The sequence below is a fragment of the Tachyglossus aculeatus genome, chromosome 21 (genome assembly GCF_015852505.1).
Source record: "Tachyglossus aculeatus isolate mTacAcu1 chromosome 21, mTacAcu1.pri, whole genome shotgun sequence".
Taxonomy (NCBI): domain Eukaryota; kingdom Metazoa; phylum Chordata; class Mammalia; order Monotremata; family Tachyglossidae; genus Tachyglossus; species Tachyglossus aculeatus.
Window position 1 is genome coordinate 13,756,490 of NC_052086.1, and position 18,064 is coordinate 13,774,553.

Sequence of the window (18,064 nt, forward strand, 5' to 3'; positions counted from 1 at the left end):
CTCTGGGAGGAGATGACTCAGAAGCAAAGACCAAGCGCCTTGAATACAGGGATCGTGTCTTTCAACTTCTTTGCCCTCTCCCGGGGGCTTAATACAGCACAGAGTAAGTGCTCACTAAATGCTACTGGTGAAACCAAGAGAGAGTCAGATGTAGAGACCTAGTTTTAGAAAGACTTGCAGCAGGAAGAAGACAGATGGAAAGGTAGAGCTGAAGGCAGAGAAGCAGCGGAAATGTGTTCAGAGGTGGGTGTTGGGCAGAAGGATGGGGAGGGGAATTGATGGGGAGGGGTGGGTGGTTGGGAAAGTAAATTTAGTTCTCTGCCCCTGAACATTTTTTCCTTGTGTGAGAGGGAGGGATGATCCAGAGAAGAGGAATAGTCCAGGAAGAGGCCTGGCCCTGGCCCTGACACTTTGTGAACTGAGGGCTATGGCCCATTTTTAAAATGGTATTTGTTAAGCACTTACTATGTTCTGAGTGCTGTACTAAGCCCTGGGGTAGATAATAATAATAATAATGATGGCATTTATTAAGTGCTTACTATGTGCAAAGCACTGGGGAGGTTACAAGGTGATCAGGTTGTCCCACGGGGGGATCACAGCCTTAATCCCCATTTTACAGATGAGGTAACTGAGGCACAGAGAAGTTAAGTGACTTGCCCAAAGTCACACAGCTGACAACTGGCAGAGCCGGGATTTGAACCCCTGACCTCTGACTCCAAAGCCCGTGCTCTTTCCACTGAGCCACACTGCTTCTAATCAGCTGGGACACAATCTATGTCCCACATGGGGCTCACGGCTTTAATCCCCATTTTACAGATGAGGTAACTGAGGTGCAGAGAAGGTAAGGGACTTGCTCGAGGTCACCCAGCAGACTAATGATGGGTCTGGGATTAGAGGCCAGGTCCTCTGACTCCAGGCATGGGCTTCCAGGCCCAGGCCTTTGGTTCTGGGGAGGGCAGTGGGGTCAGAGTGGGAGAGCGCGGGAGGAGGGGGCGAGTCCTTGGACTCTCCTGCAGAGTTCTCTCCCTCTGTCTTTCTATCCTCATCTCTCTCTCTATATATATATCTGTATCTGTTTCCCGACAGGTCCCAATGGCCCCACTTCCACTGTCCCCAGGTCCAGGGAGCCCCACGCCGCTGCCGCCCCTGGCCCCCCTTCCTTGCGGCCCCTGCATCCCCATCATGCTGGCCCTGGGCTCGGTGGCCGCCTTCTTCCTGCTGAGCACGGCCGTGCTGGCCGAACACCTCTTCCGCCGCTCCCTGGGCCGCAAGGCCTCCGCCTCCTCCACCGCCTCGGCCTCCTCCGCCGCCCCCGGGATCACTCGCTCGGCGGGCTGGGTCTGGGCCCCGGGGAGCGAGCTGTGGATCGAGCCCTCCGGGACGCCCCGCCAACGCTCAGAGGACTGGTACGGGGCTGCTGTGCCCCTGCTCAGAAGCCAAGACCCCGGCCCCTCCGGCTCCGGGTCCCCCCTCACTCAGGCGTCCGCACCACCGGCACCTTGGCCTGCCAAGGCCCGGGCGTCCACCCCGTCGCCCCCGGCCTCTTCTTTCAGCGGCTGTGCCCTGTCTGTGGAGCCAGGCCCCAGTCCTGGGGGGGCATCCTCCCCACCACCCCCCAGGCCTCCAGACAGCACCTTCTGGGTGCAGCCCCCCTGGGAGGAGAGGCCCCAGGAGAGTGGCCTGGTGATCTGGGGAGACCCGGCGGCCCCGGGATCTGGAGGAGACTGGGGTGGGCAGCCCAGGCCCAGGAGTCCCGAGCCCGAGTGGGGCCTGCAGCCCCGGGTGACCCTGGAGCAGATCTCGGCCTTCTGGAGACGGGAGGGGCATGGGGGAAGACCCTGAGCCCTGGGGCTGGGAGATGCCCCAACTCCCTCCCTCCACCCTCCCCTGGGACCTGACCCTCAGACCGCCACCCTCAACCCCGGCACCCTCAACTACCAGACCCGGCCCAAAGATGGAGAGAGGATTCGCAGAGGAGTGGGACTCAAACTTGTTGAAGGTGGTGGCGAGCAAAACAGACCCCTCCAGGAGGATAGGAGGAAGACCCCCTGACCCGGGGAAAAGGTTCACAACCCATCGGGATGACCGACTTAAGTGGGGCTGGAGCAAAGATTCCTGAGAAACCGCGGCCCCTGGACTTGAAGCAGGCTGGGGGCAAGACCCCAGTCAGCAGCCCAGGGACTGGGCCAAGAATCAAGTCAGGGTTCCTCCCCATGGGAGCTGCCTCCCCTCTGTTATGGGCCCCCAGGGGTGTCCTGTTGGGGGACAGGGAAAGCAGGTGGAGCCCTGTTCTAGCAATAAGGACAACCGAGCCCAAGCTCAGGTTGTGGACTGTGAGTCAGGGACTGTGTTTGACCTGATTATCTTGTATCTACCCCACTGCTTAGTACAGTGCTTGCCTCTAGTAAGTGCTTAAAAAATACCATTATTGTTTTTCTTATTATTATTACTGAGGTATTTGCCAACTATAACTGGTGATATTCAAAGAAACAAATAAACTCAAATTATTTAAACCAACAAAGGATGGGAGGAGCCCAGAGCCCTCAGCTACTGTCGTATTACCAGGGCTTTCCCCTGACAATTACTTCTGAAGCCCTTTCCCCCTGATAGTTATTTCTGAAGCCCCTAATTGTTCCTCAAGCCATCTCGGCCTTTCAGAGACCAGTTGATTTGGAAATCCACCAGTGGGGCAGAGAGAAGGGGCTAGAGGGTTCTAGATTATGGGAGGGCTGGGCCTGAGTTCAAAAGCCTCCAGTGGATGCTCACTCCTCTCCCCATCAAGTAGAACCCCCTACCATTGGCGTTAAGGTACTCAAACAGCTCTTTCCCTCCAACACATCCACTCTCCTCTCTAGCGACACATCGGGACACACTCCTTGTTCCTCTCAAGCCAACCTACTAATCTGCGCTTTGCTCTCATCTGGTTTGGTATGAAACCGGCTCGGAGCAGGCGAGGATACGAAATGTGAGAAGAGCCCTGAGGAAAGGAGGAAAAGACGCCATGTCGGAGGAAAGGCACGATACTGTTATTATTATTATTTTCAATTCCACCTTTCATTGAGCATTCACAGTGTGCGCAGCACTGAATTAAGGGCCGGGGAAATGACCTGGAAAAAAATCAGTGAAGATGGGATCCCTGGTCATTCAAATGGTTCGCAGCTTCAGGAGGGGAGGTCAGGCACCTGGAACTCTGGGAATATAATCATAAGAGCAAGAAAGAGGGGGAATTCTACAATTTAGAAAAGTCCACAGTAAAATATAGGATAAAGAACTGGTTTTCTCGCCCCCAGAGTAGCAGTTGTGTGGGCCCCCGGGGTCCTGAGCCCCGGAGCCGCTGCCCTACTCTCCGTCCCCCGCCAATCCTCTCTCCTGTTCAGTTTCCCGCAAGGCAGGTCTTGGGGTTCTCATCGGCCGTGAGTAGCTTGAGGGAGAAATCGAGGGCGGGGGTGGCCCAGGTCAGGGCCCCCAGCGAAATGAAGTCGATGTGAAGCCCACAGAACTGGGGGAGGTTGGCCAGGGAGATGCCCCTGCTCGCCTCCACCTTCACTGCCGGGAACTGGGCCTTCAGGGCCGCAGACGTGAGATGTAACTCCTGGGAGGAGCACGGGGGAAATGGTTGGCCAGGCCTAGCCCCTGCCTGAGTCCTGGGCATCGGGTGGGACTGCCCCTGGGAGAGTGTGACGAGGACCCCCGAGCCGGGCGCTGCAACCAGGTGGCACTGAGCCCCAAGTCAGTCGGCAGTGCCCATCTCGCCTCAGCCTCCCTTCGGCTGGGGTGAATTTGGAGGAGAAGGGGTGCTTCAGTTGTGCCTAGGGTCATCGCCATCCCCAGGCACCCTTTCTCTGGTGCCGGCCGGGCCCGGGCCGCAGCCCCCAGCTCACCTTTGGGGCGAAGTTGTCCAGCGTGACCAGGTGGGCCCCCCGCAGCGGTGGCGGCCAGACCGTCCTGCAGGCTGCCGCGCTCCACCTCCAGCTCGAACCCCGCTGCCTGCTGCGCCCTGGGCACCTCCTGCCAGACGCGGGGCAGGGGCCGGGGGCAAGGAGGAGGCCGGGCCTGACTGAGGGGTGGCCACTGGCCGGGGAGGGGCCAGGAAGGGGCCAAGGAGAGGCCCGGGAGGGAGGACAGGCCCTTGAGCTCTGACCACGGGTCAGTCGGAGTTGGGGCTGGCTCAGCCGCGGAGACTGTGTCGGATGGGGGCCCGGGATCCCACCTCCAGTTGGGAATGGAAAGAAGGCTGGGGTTGGACTGGAATCGGGGTGGAATCCGACTGGGGTTCAGATGGGGCAGGAGGCCAGCCGGGGTGCACAGGCTGACCGGCTATTTTGTTGTCTGTCTCCCCCTTCTAGACCATGTACCCACTGTTGGGTAGGGACCGTCTCTATATGTTGCCGACTTGTACTTCCCAAGCACTTAGTACAGTGCTCTGCACACAGTATGCGCAAAATAAATACGATTGAATGAATGAATGAATAGGATGTGGGAGGAGGCGAGGACCAGGTTGGCTGTTGGGGGGAAAGAAGCACTTCTAGACTGTTATTTATTTATTTTACTTGTACATATCTATTCTATTTTATTTTGTTAATATGTTTTGTTCTCTGTCTCCCCCTTCTAGCCTGTGAGCCCACTGTTGGGTAAGGACCATCTCTATATGTTGCCAACTTGTACTTCCCAAGCGCTTAGTACAGTGCTCTGAACACAGTAAGCGCTCAATAAATACGATTGATTAATTGATTGATTGTAAGATCTTTGTAGGCAGGCAACGTGGCTACAGGCTTTGTCGATTTATACTCTCCCAAGTGCTTAGAACAGTGCTCTGCACACTGTAAGCGCTCAGTAAATGCCACGGATAGACGGAGTGGGTTGGGATGGGGAGGCCCGTACCTGGTCCACGCCTCTGGCTGCCAGCACGTGGTTGTCCTTCGGCATGACCGGGGCCCAGAGGTGGTAGCGGTGGACCACGGCCCTGCCCACCAGTAGCCCGTACTTCTCGGCCATACGGAAACCTGATGTCGTCTTCCTGGTGCCGGCCACCTGCCCGGCCCAGCCGGACACCCGGGCAGTGGCCACGGCCTTGGAGGTCGCGGTGGCCACCCCACTGCAGTGGGCCAAGGCGTTGAGGACCACCCACTCCCTGAGGAGCAGCAGGTGGGCAGGCCCCCGGACCTCGGCCACCCGGACCACAGGCTCCAGCGGGGAGCCCTCGGGGAGGCCCCAGGAGACCGAGCACCCGAGAGGAATGACTGCCCGGCTATCACCCCACGGGACCTGCGTCCGCCGGGGTTGTTGGGTAGGGACCGTCTCTGTATGTCGCCAACTTGTACTTCCCAAGCGCTTAAGTAAGCACTCAGTGGAAAGAGCCTGGGCTTTGGCATCAGAGGTCAGGGTTTCAAATCCCGGCTCAGCCAACTGTCAGCTGTGTGACTTTGGGACAGTCAGTTCACTTCTCTGTGTCTCAGTTCCCTCATCTGTAAAATGGGGCTGAAGAGTGTGAGCCCCCCGGGGGACAACCTGATCACCTTGTAACCTCCCCAGTGCTTAGAATGGTGCTTTGCACATAGTAAGTGCTTAATAAATGCCATTATAAAATAAATATGATTGATTGAATGAATGAATGAATGCAGGGGCAGCAGCAGGGCGAAGTCTAGGCCGGAGTGCAGCGGCCCAGGGTGGCGGGGTGGGCAGGGGGAACAGGATGGGCAGGGTGGGCAACGGGGGAGAATAGGGCTAGCATAGAGGGCAGGGTAGGGCAGGGCGAGCAGGGCAGGGTGGGCAAGGAAGAGCAGGGAAGGGTGGGCAGGGCACAGCAAGGCACAGAAGGGCTGGGCAGGGCAAGGCAGAGAAAGGCATGGCAGAGAAGGGCAGAGAAGGGCAGGGCAGGGCAGAGAAGGGCAGGGCAGGGCAGGGCAGGGCAGAGAAGGGCAGGGCAGGGCAGGGCAGGGCAGGGTAGAGAGGGCAGGGCAGAGAAGGGCAGGGCAGGCAGGGCAGGGCAGAGCAGGGCAGGACAGGGCACGGCAGGGCAGGGCAGAGAAGGGCAAGGCAGAGAAGGGCAGAGAAGGGCAGGGCAGAGAAGGGCAGGCCAGGGCAGGGCAGAGCAGAGAAGGGCAGGGCAGGGCAGAGAAGGGCAGGACAGGGCAGAGAAGGGCAGGACAGGGCAGAGAAGGGCAGGGCAGGGCAGGGCAGAGAAGGGGAGGGCAGGACAGAGAAGGGCAGGGCAGGGCAGGGCAGAGCAGGGCAGAGAAGGGCAGAGCAGAGGAGGGCAGGGCAGGGCAGAGAAGGACAGGGCAGGGCAGGGCAGGGCAGGGCAGAGAAGGGTAGAGAACAGCAGGGCAGAGCAGAGAAGGGCAGAGCAGGGCAGAGCAGAGAAGGGCAGGGCAGAGAGAAGGGCAGAGCAGAGGAGGGCAGGGCAGGGCAGAGAAGGGCAGGTTGGTGTTGGCGGCAAGGCTCCCTGGTGTCCTCTGGGGCACATTACCGCCTGCCCCCATCCCCGAGCCCCTGCGTTTTGCACCAGTAACTGCTCAATAAAGACGATCGGTGAGCCCACTGTTGGGTAGGGACCATCTCTATATGCTGCCAACTTGTACTCCCCAAGCGTTTAGTACAGTGCTCCGCACACAGTAAGCACTCAATAAATATGACTGAATGAATGATCCCTGAGCCCGTGGAGCCCCTGAGTCCCCCGCCCCCGCCCCAAGATCAGGAGGGTGGGCCACCTCCTCCCCTGCTCTCCTCCTAAACCCAGTTCACCCCCCAGAGCTCAGTATCCTTGCCAACTTGGACTTCCCAAGCGCTTAGTACAGTGCTCTGCACACAGTCAACGCTCAATAAATACGATTGAATGAATGAATGAATGAGGCAGAGGTCACGGACTCGAATCCTGACTCCGCCACCTGTCTGCTGTGTGACCTTGGGCAAGTCGCTTAATTTCTCTGAGCCTCAGTTACCTCACCTGTAAAATGGGGATTAAGACTGTGAGCCTCACGTGGGACAACTTGATCACCTTGTATCCCCTCCCAGCGCTTAGACCAGTGCTCTGCACATAGTAAGCGCTTAACAAATGCCATCATTATTATTATTGTTACTATTATCCTGGAAGCTGGAGTCTGGGCCCCCAGTGCCCCGCGTTGTCCTCTCACCCTCAGAGACCTAGGGGGGGACCCAAGCAGGAGAAAAGCAGGCCGTCCCAGCCTCAGTTTCCCCGGATGCCACCTCTCCTGCCAGGAGGGGCAAGCTGGGGGTGGGGGGCAGAAGGGGAGGGTGGAGGCCTGGAGCTGGGGATGGAGGGAGAGGGGGACGTACATTGTGCTGGTGGGCATCCCCACCCTGGTGGGTGTCCCCGGCCCTTCTCTGCCCCTCCGGTGCTGTCACCTTGCAGGGAGAATAATAATAATAATAATAATGGCATTTATTAAGCGCTTACTATGTGCAAAGCACTGTTCTAAGCGCTGGGGAGGTTACACGGTGATCAGGTGGTCCCACGGGGGGCTCACAGTCTTCATCCCCATTTTACAGATGAGGTAACTGAGGCACAGAAAAGTGAAGTGACTTGCCCAAAGTCACACAGCTGACAATTGGCGGAGCCGGGATTTGAACCCTTGACCTCTGACTCCAAAGCCCGGGCTCTTTCCAATGAGCCATGGAGGCCGGTGCAGTGAGGCCTAGCCAAAGGAGCCTGGGCCCAGGAGTCAGAGGACAGGGTGCTAATCCCAGCTCTGCCACTTGTCTGCTGCGTGACCTTGGGTGAGTCACTTCACTTCTCTGGGCCTCAGTTGCCTTCTCTGTAAAATAATAATAATAATGATGGCATCTGTTAAGCGCTTACTAAGTGCAAAGCACTGTTCTAAGTGCTGGGGAGGATACAAGGTGATCAGGTTGTCCCATGTGGGGCTCACAATCTTAGCGTGGCTCAGTGGAAAGAGCCCGAGCTTGGGAGTCAGAGGTCATGGGTTCTAATCCCTGCTCCTCCACGTATCTGCTATGTGACCTTGGGCAAGTCACTTAATTTCTCTGACCTTCAGTTTCCTCATCTGTAAAATGGGGATTAAGACTGTGAGCCCGATGTGGGACAACTTGATCACCTTGTATCCCCCCAGCACTTAGAACAGTGCTTTGCACATAGTAAGTGCTTAACAAATGCCATTATTATTAATCCCCATTTTACAGATGAGGTAACTGAGGCACAGAGAAGTTAGGTGACTTGCCCAAAGTCATGCCACTGATAAGCGGCGGAGCAGAGATTTGAACTCATGACCTCTGACTCCAAAGCCCGGGCTCTTTCCACTGAGCCAAGCTGTTTCTCTGGGGATTCAGTCCCTGATGATGATGGCATTTATTGAGCACTTACTATGTGCAAAGTACTGTTCTAAGCGCTGGGAAGGTTACAAGGTGATCAGGTTGTCCCATGGGGGGCTCACAGTCTTAATCCCCATTTTACAGATGAGGGAACTGAGGCACAGAGAAGTTAAGTGACTTGCCCAAAGTCACACTGTTGACAATTGGAGGAGCCGGGATTTGAACCCATGACCTCTGACACCAAAGCCCGTGTTCTTTCCACTGGGCCATGCTGCTTCTCTGGGGATTCAAACCCTGATCTTCCTCTTACTTGAACTGTGAGCCCCAGGTGAAACAGCGACCGTGTCCAACCTGATTATCTGTGTCAATCAATCAGTGGTATTTACTGAGTGCTTACTATGTGCAGAGCACTGTAATAATAATAGTAATAATAATGATGGCATTTATTAAGCGCTTACTATGTGCAATGCATTGTTCTAAGTGCTAGGGAGGTTACAAGGTGATCAGATTGTCCCACGGGGGGCTCAGAGTCTTAATCCCCATTTTACAGATGAGGTAACTGAGGCACAGAGAAGTGAAGTGACTTGCCCAAAGTCACACAGCTGACAGTTGGTGGTGCCAGGATTTGAACCCATGACCCCTGACTCCAAAGCCCGGGCTCTTTCCACTGTACTGAGAGCTTGGGAGAGCACAATACAACAGAAAAGCGCTCAACAAATAAGACTGAATGAGTGAATGAATTAGCGGACATGTTCCCTGACCACAAGGCTTTAGGCCCACAATCAATCAATCGTATTTATTGAGCACTTACTGTGTGCAGAGCACTGTACTAAGCGCTTGGGAAGTCCAAGTTGGCAACATATAGAGACAGTCCCTACCCAATAGTGGGCTCACAGTCTAAAAGGGGGAGGCATCAGGCATCAGGGCCCGTCCTCTCCCAGGCTCCTTTCCCCACTTACTCACTCGGATCCGTGTGACTGGACTTTGCTTCCCCGCGTCCCCAGACAACAAATGTCAGGGCAAAGATGGGCACTGTCTCTCCCCATTCCCCACCAGCCCGGTGCCTGCAGAAACCCGGAATCCAGAAGCCCCTTCTGTCCCTCCGACCTCTCTTCCTTCCCTCCCCAACCTCGTCTCTCCCCGGATCCCAGAGCCTCCGCCCCATCCCAAATTATCCCCTTCCCCTGCCTCCCAGAATGCCAATGGCCTCCCCCCACCATCCCCATTGACAGTGCTTTGCACATAGTAAGCGCTTAACAAATACCATTATTATTATTGTTATTATTATTATTATTATTATTATTCGGGATGGGTGAGGAGGGGGAGGAGGCCAGAGAAGAGGGAGCCAAGGATGATGGGGGCAGGAAGAGCAGGCCCTCTTCGGTCTTATCCGTGCTGCTCTGGCCTGGGCCATGCGGTTGGGAAGGAAATAAACCGGAGACCAGAGGAGTGGGAAGTGCTGGGATAGGGAAGGGGTTGGATTCAGCCCACTCCACATTTCCCTCTCTGCTTCCCCTACCTCCCAGAATGCCAACGGCCTCCCTCCACCATCCCCATTGACAGTGCTTTGCACATAGTAAGCGCTTAGCAAATACTATTATTATTATTACTATTATTATTATTATTATTATTATTATTATTATTATTATTATTATTATTATTCAGGATGGGTGAGGAGGGGGAGGAGGCCAGAGAAGAGGGAGCCAAGGATGATGGGGGCAGGAAGAGCTGGCCCTCTTCGGTCTTATCCATGCTGCTCTGGCCTGGGCCGTGATGCTGGGAAGGAAATAAACCGGAGACCAGAGGAGTGGGAAGTGCTGGGATAGGGAGGGGGTTGGATTCAGCCCCCTCCACGTTTCCCTCTCTGCTTCCCCTACCTCCCAAAATGCCAACGGCCTCCCCCCACCATCCCCATTGACAGTGCTTTGAACATAGTAAGCGCTTAACAAATAACATCATCATCATTATTATTATTATTCAGGATGGGTGAGGTCTAGACCATGAGCCCACTGTTGTGTAGGGACCGTCTCTATATGTTGCCAACTTGTACTTCCCAAGCGCTTAGTACAGTGCTCTGCACACAGTAAGCACTCAATAAATATGATTGATTGATTGATTGAGAGAGCTGAGGATGGTGGGGGCAGGAAGAGTGGGCCCACTTCGGTCTTATCCATGCTGCTCTGGCCTGGGCCACGTGGCTGGGAAGGGAAGAAACTGGAGACCCGAGGAGTGGGAAGTGCTGGGATGGGGAGGGGGTCAAATTCAACCCCCTCCACGCTTCCCTCTCTGAGACACAAGGGTCCTCTCTGTCCCCCTTCCTGGCTACCCTCGCTGTTGGGTAGGGACCGTCTCTATATGTTGCCAACTTGTACTTCCCAAGCGCTTAGTACAGTGCTCTGCACACAGTAAGTGCTCAATAAATACGATTGAATGAATGAATGAATGAATGGTTGTGCTCCTGAGCCAGAACCCAGTGTCCCTCCTCTCTAGCCTCAATGTCATCCCCCCTGGGCCCCAAATTAATCCAAGGGAGGAGAAAGTGGCAATTCCCCCCTCCCTGAGAGACCAATGACTCACCTGCTTCTCTTCCTTGGGGGACCCAGTTCTACCCCAAGGGAAAACACCACCTCTCCCTCTCCCAGGGAAAACACCTGCATAATCCCCTGCCCCATTCCTCCCACCCTTCAACTTCCTATTTTCCTCTCCCTGCCTCAGTAGCCATTCTCCTTCCGCTGCAGGGCACCCTGCAACCTTCCACCCTACTGCTTCAGCTGCTCCTGGACTTCTGGGAGAATCAATTCTTGCCCATCATTTATAGTCTCATGCTGTATGTGTGGCTACCAATTGAAGTGATCAAGTTTGTGTGCGTGTGTGTGTCTGTGTGTATGTGTGAACATGTGCGACTTGAGGTTTCTGCCAATCCCTGGGGGGTGTCCAGTACTTGTAGGGCCTGAGGCAGAGGGAGGGAGGAGAGGGGGACATGGGTTCCCGATCACGGCCTTGGGAGTCAGAGGCCATGGGTTCAAATCCCGGCTCCACGACTTGTCAGCTGGGTGACTTTGGGCAAGTCACTTAACTTCTCTGTGCCTCAGTTACCTCATCTGTAAAATGGGGATGAAGACTGTGAGCCCCCTGTGGGACAAACTGTTCACCCTGCAACCTCTTCAGTGCTTAGAACAGTGCTCGGCACATAGTAAGCGCTTAATAAATGCTATTATTATTATTATTATTATAAATGTCTCTGGGAGAGGCTTTGTGGGTGGCGGGGGGAGCTCCTGAGGGAGGACGGAAGGGGCCCTGGTCCTCTGCTGCTCACCTCCTCACTGGGCCTTGTTCTCGCCCGTCCCGCCGTCGACCCCCGGCCCACGTCATCCCCCGGGCCTGGAATGCCCTCCCTCCGCACATCCGCCAAGCTAGCTCTCTTCCTCCCTTCAAAGCCCTACTGAGAGCTCACCTCCTCCAGGAGGCCTTCCCACACTGAGCCCCCTTTTTCCTCTCCTCCCCCATCCCCCACCCTACCTCCTTCCCCTCCCCACAGCACCTGTATATATGTTTGTACAGATTTATTACTCTATTTTACTTGTACATATTTACTATTCTATTTATTTTGTTAATGATGTGCCTATAGCTATAATTCTATATGCTCTGATGCTTTTGACACCTGTCTACATGTTTTATTTTGTTATCTGTCTCCCCCTTCTAGACTGTGAGCCCGTTGTCGGGTAGGGACCATCTCTCTATGTTGCTTGTACTTCCCAAGAGCTTAGTCCAGTGCTCTGCACACAGTAATCAATCAATCAATTGTATTTATTGAGCGATTACTGTGTGCAGAGCACTGTACTAAGCGCTTGGGAAGTCCAAGTTGGCAACATATAGAGACGGTCTCTACCCGACAACGGGCTCACAGTCTAGAAGGGGGAGACAGAGAACAAAACAAAACATATTAACAAAATAAAATAAATGGACTAGATATGTACAAGTAAAATAAATAAATAGAGTAATAAATACGTACAAACACACATACATATTCATTCATTCATTCAACCGTATTTATTGAGTGCTTACTGTGTGCAGAGCACTGTACTAAGCGCTTGGGAAGTACAAGTTGGCAACATATAGAGATGGTCCCTACCCAACAGTGGGCTCACAGTCTAGAAGGGGGAGACAGAGAACAAAACAAAACATATTAACAAAATAAAATAAATAGACTAGATATGTACAAGTAAAATAAATAAATAAATAGAGTAATAAATACGTACAAACATACATACATAGTCATTCATTCATTCATTCAACCGTATTTACTGAGCGCTTACTGTGTGCAGAGCACGGTACTAAACATTTGGGAAGTACAAGTTGGCAACATATTGAGATAGTCCCTACCCAACAGTGGGCTCACAGTCTAGAAGGGGGGAGACAGAGAACAAAACAAAACATATTAACAAAATAAAATAAATAGACTAGATATGTACAAGTAAAATAAATAGAGTGATAAATCTGTACAAACATATACACGTATATTCAGGTGCCGTGGGGAAGGGAAGGAGGTAAGGCAGGGGGGATGGAGAGGGGAAGGAGGGGGAGAGGAAAGAGGGGGCTCAGTCTGGGAAGGCCTCCTGGAGGAGGTGCTCAGTAAACGCTCAATAAATACAATTGAGTGAATGAATGAATGAATGAATGAATGGCAGAGACTGGGGAGGTGGAGGGGGGAGACCCCCTCTGACCCCAAGACTGACTCTCCCAGCCCCAACTTATCCCACTCAATGGTGCGGCTGCCCCCTCCCTCAAATCTCCGCCTGGTCCCAGCCCTCCACCTTTTCAGGAACTCACAGGACCGTCCAATTACAACTCCCCTTCATGGGCTTCGGGGCTCTCCCCTCGCCCCTGCTGCCCCTCCTTGCTCCCCAAGCCACCCCTTTTCCATCTACACCCTTCTCCTGCTCCCCCAACTGCCCCTCTCTCCCATTACTTACTCCTGTTCACCCTCCCAGCTAAGCGGAACTGCTTGCTCTCCTCACCCATTCTCCAACCTCTGAGTATATTGTCCATGTCATTCTCTCCACTTAGAAAGCTCTCCTCCCTCCTTTCTGCCAGGCCATGCCCACCCCTTCAGAGCCTCCCTGGAGAACCACCTCTTCCAAGAAGCCCCCTTGTTTAATAACAATAATGGGTCCTAATCCTGGCTCTGCCACTTGTCTGCTGTGTGACCTCGGGTGAGTCACTTCACTTCTCGGTACCTCAGTTTCCTCATCTGTAAAATGGGGATTGAGACTGTGAGCCACCCTGTGGGACAGGGACTGTGTCCAACCCGATTTGCTTGCACAGTGCCTGGCAAATAGTAAGTGCTTAACAAATACCACAATTATTATTATTAATAATCCCGAGGGATTCAATCACACCAGTCATTTGTGTTGTTATTACTGCTGAATTGTACTTTCCAAAGGCTTAGTCCAGTGCTCTGCACACACTAAGCGCTCAATTAATACAATTGAATGAATGAGTGGTACTGCGGGGATCTCCAGAAGAAGAAGCAGACCCCATCCCTGCCCTGAAGGAGCTTACCATCAAATGGTAGCGCAAACACAAAGACCTGCAAAAAAAATGACAGAAACAAGGGTACTAGAGGAAGAAAGCAACAGCAACAACAACTAACATGGCTAAGATTCACACAGCTCTTCCTCTAGACTGTAAATTCACTGTGGGCAGGGAACTTGTCTGTTGTATTGTACTCTCCCACCGAAAACCCTCAAAAGCTATTGTTGATCACAACGATAATGACCAAAGTGTTCCCTGAGTGAGTGGAGTGATTGGATTCACTTGGGACCTCAGGGAGCTGCTTAGGGATGCACTGACAAAGAGTCCTGACATTTCCAACCTGCTCAGGAGTGTTGAAACTACAGTTTAGATTGGCTACATTTCCCCCTCCCTCCCCAGACTGTAAGCTCATTGTGGGCAGGAAATGTGCCATTTATTGTTATGTTGTAGTCTTCCAAGAGCTTAGTGCTCTGCACACAGTAAACGTTCAATAAATACGATTGACTGACCGACTGTGAGTTCCTTGCAGGCTGGGATCGTGTCTACCAACTCTTTTATATGGTACTCCCTCCAGGATTTAGTATAGTGCTCTGGATGAGGAGGCACTGAATAAATACCATCGATTGATTGACTGATTAGATTAGGTTGTGCTAAATTCAACTGAGTCAGGTTTGGGCAGGGTTTATTTGTCCATTTGGGAAGATTGCAGTCCAATCATTGGAGGAAGCCAATTGTGGCATGATGATTTACAGACATCCTGACTTATAAATGTATCGAAAGTCTCTGCATCAAATAGAATAGCTGGGACAGCTTATCTATCCGTGTACGACCCAGCTCAAAGTGGACGTTTATTGCCTTCTGTTATTTTTAATCGTTCCAAGGTAGAGCCAAAGAAATTAGTGTACCAATTTTGCGGTATTTGCTTTTGGGAGTTGGGGCTGGGGCCTTGAGAATTCTCCCACAACAAAAGCTTTGTATATTCTGGTTTTCTATTTTGCATCCTTGATCCTCGTTAATTACGGGGCTCCGGCTCCATATGTCTTTGGCAGCCGTGAAGTTCCTCCCTTGAGGCCTGACGCTGAGGGGTGGGATTTGAGTTCTAAGAGGAGAGTGGCTTCTCAGAAGAGCCAGGGATAGAGAGGAGATCTGACCGGGTCAAGAGGGCTTGCAGGGATCCAGAGGCCGGGCAGACGAGAAGCATGGATTCTGGCAGGGGTGGGTTATTGGCAGGGATGGAGCTGGGATTAGGGAAACCTGGATAATAGGAGGAAAATGGAGGCTGGGGAGAAGCCATAGACAGACGCGGCTTTTCGAGGAGAGCCGGGGCTGGCGGACGAACGGCGAGTTCCCTCAGAGAGGCCGCGTCCTAGCTTCAGGGAACAGAAAGGGCCGGGGACTAGGGCATCTGTGCTCTCGGAGGGGAGCCCCACGCCTTCGCTTCCTTTCTGGAAAGACGGCAAGCTGGTCCCAACCCAGGGTCATTCCAAGTTGGTAAATATTTCCCCACCCTGGCCTTTGGAGAACAGCTTGTCCCTATCTCCAGGGGGCTGTGCCTTTCTTGATCAGGAAACAGAAATAAACTACATTTTACCTGACCCTCTCTTCACCTTTCCCCTGGAGACGTGGAAGGAGAAAGAAAGAGAGAGAGAGAGACATATACAGCCTAAATAGAGAAGCAGCATGGTCTGGTCAATCAATCAATCATATTTATTGAGTGCTTACTGTGTGCAGAACACTGTACTAAGTGCTTGGAGATTAGGAACAGCATGGCTTAGTGGAAAGAACACGGGCTTGGGAGTCAGAGATCATGGGTTCTAATCCCGGCTCTGCCACTTGTCAGCTGTGTGACTTTGGGCAAGTCGCTTGACTTCTCCGTGCCTCAGTTACCTCATCCGTAAAATGAGTATTAAGACTGTGAGCCCCTCGTGGGATTACCTGATTACCTTGTATCTATTCCAGTTATTAGAACAGTGCTTGGCACATAATAATAATAATAATAATGGCATTTATTAAGCACTTACTATCTGCAAAGCACTGTTCTAAGTGCTAGGGAGGTTACAAGGCGATCAGGTTGTCCCACGGGGGGCTCATAGTCTTCATCCCCATTTTACAGATGAGATAACTGAGGCACAGAGAAGTGAAGTGACTTGCCCAAAATCACACAGCTAACAATTGGCAGAGCCAGGATTTGAACCCCTGACCTCTGACTCCAAAGCCCAGGCTCTTTCCACTGAGCCATGCTGCTTCTGTAATAGTAAGCGCATAACAAATGCCATCACTATTATTACTACAATTGAACAATAGAACAGACACATTCCCTGCCCACAATGAGCTTACAGTCTAGAGGGGGAGAGAGACATTAATATAAGTAAATAAATTATGGATATAACATATCATGGGGCTGGGAGGGGGAATGAATGAAGGGAGCAAATCAGTGTGGCTCAGTGGAAAGAGCACGGGCTTTGGAGTCAGAGATCATGGGTTCAAATCCCGGCTCTGCCAACTGTCAGCTGTGACTTTGGGCAAGTCACTTCACTTCTCTTGGCCTCAGTTCCCTCATCTGTAAAATGGGGATTAAAACTGTGAGCCCCCCGTGGGACAACCTGATCACCTTGTAACCTCCCCAGCACTTAGAACAGTGCTTTGCACATAGTAAGCGCTTAACAAATGCCATCATCGTTATTATTATCAGGGTGACGGCAGAGGGAGAAGAGGAAAGGAGAGTTCAGTCAGGGAAGGCCTCTTGGTGGAGACCTGCCTTCAAAACTGCTTTGAAGGTGGGGAGAGTAATTGTCGAATTTGAGGAGGGAGGGCAGGACGCGGGCAAGGGATGGGGGGTGAGATAGGTGAGATTGAAGCAGAGTGAGAAGGTTGGCAATAGAGGAGCAAAGTATGAGGGGGCGAGGTGATTGAATGCTCTAAAGCCAGTGGTGAAGTGTTTATGTTTGATGCGGTAGTAGATGGGCAATTACTAGAGTTCCTTGAGAAGTGGGGAAGCTTGGCCTGAACATTTTTGTAGAAAAATAATCCAGGCAACAAGGTGAAGTATGGATTGGAGTGGGGAGAGATAGGAGGCGGGGAGGTCAGCAAGGAAGTTGTGACAGTAATCAAGGCGGGAGAGAATAAGGGACTGGATTAACGTGTTAGCAATTTGGTTGGAGAGGAAAAGATGGATTGCAGTGATGTTGTGAAGGTGGGACGGGCAGGATTTAGTGATGGATTGAATAGGTGGGTTGAATGAGAGAGAGGAGTCAAGGATATTGCCAAGGTTATGGGCTTGGGAGACAGGAAGGCCATCTATGGTGATGGGAAAGTCAAGGGGAGGACAGGGTTTGCTTGAGAATAATAGTAATAATGATAGCATTTATTAAGCGCTTACTGTGTGCAAAGCACTGTTCTAAGTGCTGGGGAGGTTACAAGGTGATCAGGTTGTCCCACGGGGGGCTCACAGTCTTCATCCCCATTTGACAGATGAGGGAACTGAGGCCCAGATAATCAATCAATCAATCGTATTTATTGAGCGCTTACTGTGTGCAGAGCACTGTACTAAGCGCTTGGGAAGTACAAGTTGGCAACATCTAGAGACGGTCCCTACCCAACAGTGGGCTCACAGTCTAGAAGGGGGAGACAGAGACAGAGAACAAAACCAAACATATAAGTGAAGTGATTTGCCCAAAGTCACACAGCTGGCAATTGGCAGAGCGGGGATTTGAACCCACGACCTCGGACTCCAAAGTCCATGCTCTTTCCACTGAGCCACGCTGCTTCTCTCGAAGAGTTCTGTTTTAGACAGTTTAAGTTTGAGGTGACGGTACAACATCAAAGTAGAGATTTCTTGAAGGCAACAGGAAGTGCGAGACTGCTAAGAGCGATCAGGGTTGTAGATGGAGATTTGTGTATCATCTGCATAGAGGTAGCAGTTGAAGCCATGTGAGCACATGAATTCTCCAAGAGAGTGGATGGAGATGGAGAATAGAAGGGGACCCAGAACGCAACCTTGAGGGATACCCACAGTTAAGCCTCAGTAACCTCACTTGTTAAAATGTAGGTTAAGACTGTGACCCCATAATCATGGACTGTGATTATTTTGAGTGCTTAGTACAGTGCCTGGCACATAGTGTTGAACAAATATCATTTTAAAAAAAGCAACAAAAACCAAAACAGAAACCTACCCACTCTACCTCAATCTCAACTAGTCCACAACTGACCTACCCATTGCCCACATCCTTCTTCAGGCCTG

General features: G+C 52.5%; 1 protein-coding gene and 1 pseudogene across 1 annotated transcript; one reads left to right on the plus strand and one right to left on the minus strand.

Moving 5' to 3' along the window:
* The first annotated feature begins 918 nt into the window (after window positions 1-918).
* On the plus strand, window positions 919-1,842 carry C21H16orf54 (chromosome 21 C16orf54 homolog). Its single transcript, XM_038762714.1, has 2 exons — window positions 919-969; window positions 1,087-1,842. Exons 1-2 carry the CDS (start codon window positions 919-921, stop codon window positions 1,840-1,842), a joined length of 807 nt encoding a protein of 268 aa, XP_038618642.1.
* A 1,531-nt stretch (window positions 1,843-3,373) lies between these two features.
* LOC119942059 lies at window positions 3,374-15,025 on the minus strand (annotated as a pseudogene).
* Between the last annotated feature and the right edge of the window lie 3,039 nt (window positions 15,026-18,064).

Coding starts and splice junctions, on each gene's coding strand:
- C21H16orf54 (XM_038762714.1), top strand. CDS start 919: ATGGGCTTCCAGGCCCAGGCCTTTGGTTCTGGGGAGGGCAGTGGGGTC. Junction 970..1,086: donor GGGAGGGCAGTGGGGTCAGA/GTGGGAGAGCGC, acceptor GTTTCCCGACAG/GTCCCAATGGCCCCACTTCC.